We start from the raw sequence: 10,976 nt of genomic DNA, 5'->3' as shown, positions 1-10,976 counted from the left end.
TCTCCCGGGAGTGGACATCCCAGCAAATTCCCACAAACCTCAATAAGCTAAAGCAACGTTTCAAATAAGAGTGGGCTAAAGTTCCTCCACAATGATGTGAGAGACTCATAAAGTCAAACAGAAAAAGCTTACTTCACTTTATTACAGGTACAAATGCTTCTACAAGCTACCAAATCACATGATGCACTTAATATTTCACACCATCTGCTTCTGCATTTATACTTAGTTGCTGTTAAATGAATAAGGATAGTGTAATATGTCATTTGTTGTCAGTCATTTGAGGTTGTTTTTACATGTCCTTTTTTTTTAACATGACCGTATTTACAAAATAACGCATAGAAAAGTCATTAAGCCACTCAGGTCCATTGTATGTCCTGACACTGATACAAAATAGAGCCAAGTTTGGTCTCATTTAGCACTTCGTGACTTATAGTGTTCACTACTCAAAACCATGTGGTACTTTGATTGGTTTCAGAATTCTGGTAGCTGAAAGGGAAAACAAATGTGTCAGGCAGATTCATGCACTGAACAACAAATACAGCGACTGTTAATGCACATTAAGAGAAGTTTCAATAAAATGACTTCTTCTTCAAGAGCAACTCAGGTTTATAGAGTTTAGATTACAGTAATGCTAGTGATTAATCACAAAGGGACACCCTTTAATCACCTCTCTGTTTATCAGATTTAATTATCCAGAACCTTAATTAGCTCCATTCGCTCTGGTTGCATTCCATATATCATGTCATCATCTTCTGACACTGAGCTATTTTAGATCACAAATGCTTTGATATGAAGGAGCCAAGCAAAAACCAGAATCTCAGTTGTTATCATTCATTTGCTTCTCTTTTTGCTTGATCCTTTATTGGTAAAGTGGCTTTTAAAGTTAACAGCACATCTTCCAGATCCAAGTTTCTGACAAGGCCATATTATTTTTGAATGCCAGCAGCAAGCCCGTCACTGGTAATATGCAATGTGGTGTCCTGTCCCAGCTGTCAGTGATGAATGAGATGTGCAGCTCCTTCCTGCAATCACACCGTCATTCAAAATTCATTTCCACTTAAACCCTTCCTTCTCCTCCAAGAACCTGGAAAAGTGCCGCACATCTGTGCATCCCTGGAGGATAACATCACCGATTCCATTTCCTCCATCACTCCAGCTGGAATCCTGGCCTCTGTCTTTTGTCTTCCCCTCTTTCCTTCGACATCAAACATCGAAAACGATCTGAAAATGAAGAGCGCTAGCTGGCCCCTTGAAGACTTTGAAAGCATTACTGAGTTCTTAAGACAGAAGATGCCTCGCTCGTAAATCATCTGCTACCGGTTCCCGCAGTCTTTCTGCTTGTGGAGAAATCGCGATTAAAAATTATTTTTAAAATAAATCAATAAATAAAATGTTGAGTCAAAGCCTCCGTGTCACACACATGTGCTTCAGCCCACAGAGCCATCAGGAAGCCCTTTACTCTATGTCACTGCATTAGAAGGCAGTCTGTCTGCCTAGTGAGTCACATGTGCTGTAGGCTGCAGTACCCGCAGCCAATATGGACGTACTGTAAAACCAAGCAGCAGCGACCGTCCGGAGTGATCAGCCAATAAAATATAGTGTGACCTCTTCATCATAAGGCTTAAAGAGGTTAAACAACTGGAAACATTAGTCCACCTGATAAAACATCCCCCAGTTTATTCAGTAACTGTAAGGTGAAATAAGAGCCTTGGCTCTATGAATAAGAGACGCTCACAGGGAGATGCAGGAAGTCTCTTTGTTCAAATCACAGGGCCACAGTCACATTTATCACTGTTCAGGGTCCCTGAAGGTTACATTAAAAAGTTAACTGGGTTAGATCACATCTTATGGCTTTTATCTAAGCTAAACCTATTTTCAGTGTAGGTTTAAATGACCCACTTTTAAAAAAGCAGGAGCCTGGGGAAAAGAGGAATTGATGGGCTTTAACAGAAAGCTCAGCAGAAGTGTTCACACCAGTACTCTGTAGTTTCCAAACAGCTGTGGATAAACTGAGTGGCTGGTTGTTAATGCATCAGACTGAAGAAGCGAACTGAACTTTGGCTAAACAAAGTCGGTTAAAAAAACAAAACAAAAAGTGAAGAAATCTTCATTTAGACCTTTGTTTGTGCATTCTCATAAACGTGCGATCTCAAATGAATGAAAACTGTAAAAATGTTGTGTTTTTTTACAAATGTGATGCAACGCAAATAACGTATTATAAAGCTAGGTCGCATTCAATCAGAATATCCTGTCTTCCTTCTCTCTCCTCAACTGGTCGCGACAGATGGCTCCCTGAGCCTGGTTCTGCCGGAGGTTTCTTCCTGTTAAAAGGGAGTTTTTCCTTCCCACTATCGGCAAGGTGCTTGCTCATAGGGGGTCACATGATTGTTGGATTTTTCTCTGTATGTATTATTCTAGGGTCTACCTTACAATATAAAGAGCCTTGGGGCGACTGTTGTGATCTGGCGCTGTATAAATAAAGTTGAATTGAATAGCAGAGACAAACTGATTCCTGTCCAGAGTGGAAGGCACTAACTGTTAGTTTGTTTTAATCATTCTGATAAGAGAAACACAAATAAAACAAGAAACAGCACCCTCATTTTGTGCATGTATTCACTTTTATATCAGTGTAAAAGTCAAAATATGTTGTCACCATGTACTTCCATGTTCCATTTTCTCAGTTTGTCTTAAATAAATAATGGCACGGTGCAATATGTCATGTTAATCTCACTTTGCATATAATCTAATTTTAAGACCTGCTAAAACCAGGTTAGGTATTTCCTAAAGTGACAGAGGGTGTCCTTTCTTTCTTTTTTACCACGACTAACTTTAAGCTGTTGTTGTGAATGTAATCTGGCCAAAGAAAACAATGTTGCCTCTTAAAGCCAGTTCTGGTTTGGTCTAAACTATGTCTGTGGTGTGCGGGGGAGGAATCCATTCAGCATTTTGTAAACAAAACAAACACTGGACATATCTTGTATAATATAGCGATGCTAGCTTTGTGTTTATTGGTATCCACCCACTTCATGTTGCCACTGGTAGTTTTGCCTGTTATTGAGACATTCCGTGGTCTCTGGTTGCCACATTGTTGCTAAGCTTTTCCTGTCTGCATCTATTGTATGCCCTTTTGTGCTTTAAGAGATAGACAGGCATGGCAAATAATCAGGCAGTCAGAATACTATGAAAAATCTGTTTAGTTAATATTTGGTTTCATATCTTATTAACCGGATCCGACAGAGTTTGATGAATTACCTTCGAGGAGAACTTAAGGTGAACTTCAGCTTCGTCTGCCAGGCTCTTCTTCAGCTGGGCCCAAGCCTCCCCCAGAGTACTGAGAGCAGATAAGAAGGAGGGAGAGTGTGAGTGGTTAATATATTACACAATAAAAGACCACACACACTTTTATAAAGACTCATAGGGTGGGCATGGAAGCTGTCAGAGAAAATGGGGGGGTAAGACGGAGCCGAGGGAGCAGGATGAATCCCCCACGCACGCACGCACGCACGCACGCACGCACACACACACACACACACACAGAGTTGAGGCTCATGAGTAGTCAGTGCAAAAGTTCACAGAAGCACAAGTAACCGGTAAATCTACAGAGCTGAGCTGAGGTCCACCGCCAGTTCAACAGATGATTAGGATGTATGGGACATGAGATATGGCTCCACTTATTCTCTCAGCTTCGAGTGCAGCTTTCTCAACACAGCTGGGGGCAGTAAAACTCAGAAGGCTTGTTTTGAAGACGAGATGATGCACATTACATTATCTTCACACGCAACTTGTCTTTTTAATAGTGCAGATATATGTTTGCATTCTTAGACAGAATGGTTTATGGCAACAAGATCATGAAGACTGTAAAACAATCACTTGCTTAGGCAGACAGTCACAGACACACGGCTTTAAGTCCAGGACTGGAGGTCTTCGCGGGTCAGCGGGTCACTTCAAAGCGCCGCTCTGAGTGGAAGACCTGTGGAATTCCCTCACACTGACATCCAGAACATTCCAAACACTGTCGGAGCAAATTCGGGTACCTCCAGATCGACGCCATCTAAACCATTGCGAGCTTTTCAAATCATAGAGATCATTTTAAAGCTTAGATACAACAAAAGCTGCCTAACGGCAATCAGCAAGCATGATTTCTATAACAGTTACACCAAATCATCAGTGTCGTCCAATCAGGTTGCGGAATAAGCTGTGCACCTTTCTTCAGGTGAAGGTTTGTGCCTATTAAATGCTTAATAAGTTCATTCTTGTTTCTCCCACCTCTTCTTTGCTTTTTTAATTATGAAATGATTTGCCTGACAGATAGCTAATATCATCATAAAAAATTAATGGCATAAAAAACTGATGCACCACCGGGTGTTGGCTTAATTGTTGATTCTAGTGTGTCCAGGTTATACCCAGCCTCTCACCCTGTGACACCTAGGCCACGATACACACCAACCCCTTGACTCAAGACAACATTTCAGTTTCCTGCTTTTAAAGTTCTCGAAAAGTCCTGCTAGACACAAGTCATGCAACTCGACAACCATCTTGGTAATATCTCTAGGGCCTTATTTGGAGAGCTATTTTAAAGCTTCTATCTAAATGAAAGGGGAGACATACATCTAAATTGAGCAGTCACTGGCACATAAAAACAGCATGTGTTAACCCACGACTGTTTTCTACACTCATTGGTTTTAACAAGTCGATTTGCCTGTGTGAAATTGTGTGAATGTGTCAGTGTCTTCTGAAAAGTCTAACCTTAACTATCGGAGTTCACACACACTTTACATTGGGAACTACAGAAATTGACCCTTTTGTCATAACAGTGACATCGTTGTCTTTAAAGACTGAAAGCAGATGTGTTTATGTTTGATGCCTCAGTAACAAAGGTATGGCTGAAATGAAGATAGATGTCAGCATTAAAAGAGTCAGCCACCATGGCTGAACAAAGAAAACAGCACCACCGACAGAATCTTCCTATAAATAAGCAACACTTCTGTTTACATTCAGTGGTACTCACTGAAATGTAATCTGTATATCCTTGAGGTCTGACCAATGCGCTGAAGATATTTATTTATTTATATTTTGCTCAAGTCATAAAATCCTTATTTCGTGGTACATATACAATAACAATAAAGGGCTATTCTATTCTATTCTATTCTATTCTAATGTTCAGCTGAGTGTAACACGAGTTTAAGTAAAGCAGAAAATTCTCACATTCAAAAATCTAGAACCATCAAATGTTTGGCATGCGTGCTTAAAAACTGACTTAAATGATTGAATTGAAATACAACTTTTTCACCTAATAAATCAATTTTTTGGTTTGTGGGTAGAAAAATAAGCTTGAAAACACTCCTTTTCTACACACAAGAAGGCTATTTTATTATTCTTTGCTCAATATAGACCAGATTAACAGCTCATACAGATGCAGTATCTTTCCACCTTAAAAAGACATCAGATGAAAGACAAACCTTGAACTAAGAGGAATCTGGATATTATGATTCCAAACTGGAAAAACTGCACCACTTCAAACATTCTTCACACTCAATAACTTATATGTGCCATGTGCCTGCAATCTTGCATTCCCAAGTGACAGTCACTTGGCAACAAAATGCTGCATCTCAGGGAAAATGAATCTCTTGCCATGCACTTCCTCATTCAGCATAGTACAGTATTGGTAACTATAAAAAAAATGGTCACATGCCTCACATCCCCACCAAACAAATGGCAAATTCAGGAATAAATAGATGGCTGGTTCTGGGCTGCGGCTGGTCGGATGGTAGGAACCAACCAACAAAACAGTGATTGTCCTGTGTGACAACAGAGCCAGCCTTAGGGACGGCATAATGAAAGCATTGTGTTGCACTTTTGTGGGTGTGGGCAGACTGAGCTGGCTGGCATAATCTGGATTCTATATGGGACAATTCCATCCCACTCTGTTACCATCCTAGCATGAAGAGGGGTTATCTTATATGCATGTAAACACTGAAAGGGAGGGTAAGTGTAGCTGAACCCCCCTTACATCCGTGTACAGTTTGCCTTCTTTCTTTGTCTGATAGAAATGATAATAATGTCAAATAAAGTGTCCAATATTTTTCAGCCTATGTTATTTTTGCTGAATTCAAAATATGCTAGCTCAAGTCTAGAAGAATCTGAAAGTTAGCTAGAATGTTAGCTAGCTAATGGTAGCTAACATTAGCAACCAAATCAGCAACAACACACATTCATGTATTAATCTGAGTGATTTGTTTTAGCCCGTAATATTTAAAGAAAGACATAACTCTTGTACAGGTATTCTGCCAGCAAGTTTTAAAGTCACTTTTTTTCTAAATAAAACTTTTTATGAATTATTAAAGTTCCTGTTTAAATTCCTGTTTTGAAGCCTCAAGCATTTTTTGGCATCATCATCTTGGTGTTTTCAAACCAGATCTAACAAACAAAAAAGATCACACTCACTGTCAGTCACAAGTCATAAGACACTGAGTGTTTCTTGTGTAATCTTCTTTTCTGAAACCTTGAATGACTGAAATTAGCAACATGAACAATGCTTTATTCAGTACGACTCAAAATGAGTGACTGACATCATAAAGTTTTCAAGTCTGCGGGCCATTTTCTCCCAGAATTCTGTAGGACTGGAAGTCTTTTAGGAACCAGATGTCTCGCCATCTGGTGGCCATTAATAGGAATCCAAGTTAGAGGCACTTCCACGTTGTTTTCAAGCCAAAGACTTGTTTTATACTGTAGTTGCACCACATGAACGACTTACACTGAGATTAGGCAAGAAAAGTTACAAAAAATCAAAGTTACATCACTGGCAAAGTAGGAAACTGCAAGTTATTGTAAACCATCTTAGAAGAGCAGTTCTGCTTAGTTTTAATGCCTAAAAACCAAATCAAACGTAAAAAAACCAATACATGAACTGTAAAATAGTGGTTAATTTAGGTATCATTTAATTATTTAACATTATATTTTAGGATAATTTTATGAATTAGCTGCAATGCTAATTATTCCTAAGTATTTGTATAAAGTAAAAGTATAATTTATAGTCTTTCTCTGCACCACTGTCTTTTTGCAACACAACAAATTCCTTGTTTGTGTGATTAGTTTTTTATTAGCTGAGGATTCTGCTGCCCTATATTGCCACTACAATCTTTCATCATGGCCACATGTATCATAATTTGTAATAAAAATTGTGCTTCATCCGTATTTAGATAGTGTGAACATCAAATAATCAGCAGTTTAACTTGCGTTAACCCCTGAGCTTCTATTAAAGGCTGAGGTTAAGAGATTCACATACATGTTCCTGTGTGCCCTCGGTGAATCAGACAAAGAGCTGCTCTCACCTCAGCATGATATCCTGTGTGTTGTCAAACAGGATAAAAGAGGAGTGGCTGGAAACTCTCTTTCCCCCAGCAGGGCTTCACACCTTCCCCTCCCCTCTCCCCTTCAATCTCCTAACACACCCCCTCTCTTCGCATGCGTCTGTGTCTCCTCTCCTGTGCTTTCTTTTAATAGCTGGAATGTGTTGCAGGATGGAGATCAAAGCATGCAGTGGTTTTACAGGATGGCCACAGATTCACTGACAGGGCCTCCAGACTCCAGCTCACATCGGGATGTCTCGCGCGATTGGCTTGCTCACTGAGGAGTAGGGTTGCCAACTCCCTGAAAAATAAATAAGGGACACCTCGTGGCCAGGGCCGGGCGACCCAGTTGTCTTCACCCTTCCCAGTGTGGTGAATTTTCTAGCTCTTTTTTTGTGTGTGAAATTATTTTTTTAACCATTTGACTTGAATTTGATTTAAGTAGATGTGTATTCTTTGTGATATGAACACATGTGAAACAAATGATCATTTAGCCATTTATTTTTAGCTCAAAATGACAACATTAACACAATAAAACAGGTCTCCTTCTTAAACAGAAGCCTGTCATGCTTAACTTTTGAGAATATAAGTAAATCTTTCTTTAAAAGAACTTTGTCCTGCTTAACTTAAAATAATAGAAAACAATAGAAAGAAAAACATTCTTGTAACAGTGCACATTTAGTGCATTTAGTACAATTGGCTTCAGTTGAGGTATTATTTCAGCTTTTCTAATGCTAATCAGCTGCTCCTGTTTGTAAACCCGCTTGTTCCCATGATTACGCATCTTAACTCATCATCATTATTCATCTATGTATTACTTTTATGTATTAGTCATCTATTTGTTGTAATCATCTATCCTTGCAGTTGTTTATTACACAAAATAAATTATATTATCACACTTCTGGCCACATAGCACTGATATTCACTGCACATGCCCATATTAACTTTTTCCAGCCAGGTGTTTTCCTTTTCCCATTTTTCCCTTTCTCTGAACAAACATTGCTGCTCTAATGCTGGGCTCACACTGTGCGGTTTTAGGCCCATTTTGAGCCGATTTTTGAGTGATCGGACCGATTTTGGCCTTCATCGTGCCTCGTGTAGTATACGTGGGGTAACGAGAAGTGATTAACACCTCACGACCAACTCCCGATCATCAATCGCTCGTGAGGGTCTCACCACAGCCGCTCACACTGCTCGCGCGCAAACACGTAAACGTTGGTGTAAAAGATGGAGCAGCACGGCTGTGCAGCGTGTGATCTGGACACAAGCGATGGAGGCACACAACCGTGAAAATAGTTGGATTTACATTGCTGCTCAGTCACAGCTGCCCGATCAATGTTTTTCATTAGCAATTTAGCAAAGTTGATGGTGGTGTGTGTGTCTGTGTGAGTGTAATGCTGGGCTTACACTGTGCGATTTTTGGCCCATTTTGAGCCGATTTTTGAGTCGTGCGACCGTTTTGGCGATCGGCCCGATTTTGGCCTTCATCGTGCGTCGTGTATCGTGTAGTATACGTGGGGTAACGAGACGCGATTAACACCTCACGACCAGCTCCCGATCATCAATCGCTTGGTCGGGAGGGTGTCACCGCAGTTTGTCACACTGCTCACGCGCAAACACAAATGTCGGCGAAAAAGACGCTGCAACACGGCAGTGCAGCGTGTGATCTGGACACAAGCGATGGAGGTACAACTTGTAGAACTTTGGAAAGCTCATCCGAGCCTTTTCGATGTGGCCTCAGAAATTATCACGACACAACAACCGTGAAAATAGTTGGATCTACACTGCTGCTCAATCACAGCTGCCCGATCAATGTTTTTCATTAGCAATTTAGCAAAGTTGATGGTGGTGTGTCTGTGTGAGTGAGAGACAGAGAGAGCGAGCGACAGATTTTCTGTTATAACCTTCATGTTATGGAGGCACAGTGTGAGCACTCAGGTCGCATCAGAGCATCGGGCGGTATAGTGTGAGAGTACATCGTGACATACGAACTTCTAACCCCTGCGAGTCAATCGTGCAGTTTGAGCAGGAGCTGAATAACGTGACTGAAAAAATCGCACAGTGTTTGCCCAGCTTTAGGTTTACTGTCATCCGAGACTTGCACCGCAGAGTCGGCGTTTGTTTCCCTGTTGGCCATGCTTCTTGTTGTGGTCATCTGTTGTCTTCCGGTATTTTCTCCGTAAGCGACCTTTCCTTGACCAATGAGATGAGCGGTAATCTGAATTGTCATACTCGTAAGTGTGCTGTCAGCTCATTGGTCACAAAGCAGGAGAGGGGCTGGGAATTATGTTTTCAAACAAAGCGTTAATTCCATTAAAAGTTATAGACTACTTTTGATTCTCACTGTATTACGGGACAAAGTGCGTCCCTTATTAGCTCAATACGGGACGTGTACTTTTGTTTCGAAATACGGGACGATTCCGTATTTTAAGGGACGGTTGGCAACCCTACTGAGGAGCTGTCTGCTGGATTGTCTAATTGGCCGACTAATTCGGCATTAGCGTCAATTTACACCTAGCAATATCACTCATGGCAGACTTTAAAGCTCGATTGTGGAAACTGAGTACAAAAGTATAAAATAGGTGAAAATAATTATAAGGGACAAGTTGATTCCTAAGAAATAAAATTCACATTTGTATAGTTTTAAACACTCTGCAATTTTGATGTGACAGTCTTACCTGATCAGACACGTAGCACATGAGCTAAGAGTAAGTAGATGTATAAGCTTGTTACCTAAACCTGGAATAACTTTATGTTTATTGTATCCTACATGTAATATATGTAGGGGATAAATTATCAGCAAAGTTCACTGTCATTGTAAATTACTTAATTTAAACCAGCTCTAATGTTTAAAGCTGAAATATCTTAAAGAGATGTACCCTCTATTGTGCAATACAATTACAGAATACACTGTTAAGGAAGGAGCCTAAAACGCGGTACTTACAACCTGCACAACTCTAAAGCAGCTTCAAAGTGAGAAGCCTGGCACAGTGCTTTTCAAATGTTGACATGCGGCTTTTTTTTTTTATATACTGATCCATGCACCCATGTGTGACAGGGCGCTCTGTGATGAGGGCAGGTTGTGTGTCTTTCTTCTTCACAGCCACTCACCCTTCTTCCTGGCTTGCTAGAGGGATCTGTGAGAGCTTGGAGAGATTCTTAGCGTACTCCTCTTCTATCTTTATCCTGAGAAGGAAGTAGAGGGTGATTACCACACGGCATGTACGCAACAATGTTTCCATGTTCATTTCCTTTATTGTGCAATGCACTGATGTACATGAAAGAGCAAGCATGAAAAAAGGAGAAATGGTTTGTTTTTAATGACAATTGTATGGTTGTCACAGTAACCCGAGGACAAAGTGTGAACAAAATGAAACATTAAAAAAGTGAACGTAGCAGATACCGTTCTCGAATGAACTCGGCCATCTCTTTCTGCATCTGTTTCCCCTTCAGCTGTTTCTGCAGCAAAACCTCAAATCCTGTAATGCAGCCGTTGCCCTGGGGATCCTTCTTATCAGCCTAACGAGATAAACAAGGCGAACACACGAGAAATGCAGTGAATAAACAAACGCTTAGCAACACACACGTGAACATTAGACCTCAACAAAGTTGCTAAGTAAAATAAAC

At 40.5% G+C, this 10,976-nt stretch overlaps 1 protein-coding gene across 2 annotated transcripts in view; it reads right to left on the bottom strand.

Moving 5' to 3' along the window:
- The window catches only part of gas7b (growth arrest-specific 7b), a 64,299-nt gene that overhangs the window by 11,324 nt on the left and 41,999 nt on the right, over nucleotides 1–10,976 (bottom strand). For both annotated transcript variants that reach the window (XR_014912997.1, XM_085415669.1), the window contains exons 7-9: nucleotides 10,753–10,868; nucleotides 10,461–10,535; nucleotides 3,253–3,331 (exon numbers count right to left, since the gene is read on the bottom strand). Coding sequence is in view for 1 of the 2 variants with exons in the window: in XM_085415669.1 (XP_085271795.1) it covers nucleotides 3,253–3,331; nucleotides 10,461–10,535; nucleotides 10,753–10,868 (270 nt within the window). In the remaining variant the exon portion in view is untranslated. The remainder of the gene's footprint in view (nucleotides 1–3,252; nucleotides 3,332–10,460; nucleotides 10,536–10,752; nucleotides 10,869–10,976) is intronic.

This window comes from Rhamphochromis longiceps, linkage group LG8 (genome assembly GCF_057381845.1).
Source record: "Rhamphochromis longiceps isolate RC_006_pf linkage group LG8, R_longiceps_female_GT1.1, whole genome shotgun sequence".
NCBI lineage: Eukaryota > Metazoa > Chordata > Actinopteri > Cichliformes > Cichlidae > Rhamphochromis > Rhamphochromis longiceps.
Note: the sequence above shows the minus strand (reverse complement) of the source record. Positions and strands in the feature narration are given on the sequence as shown.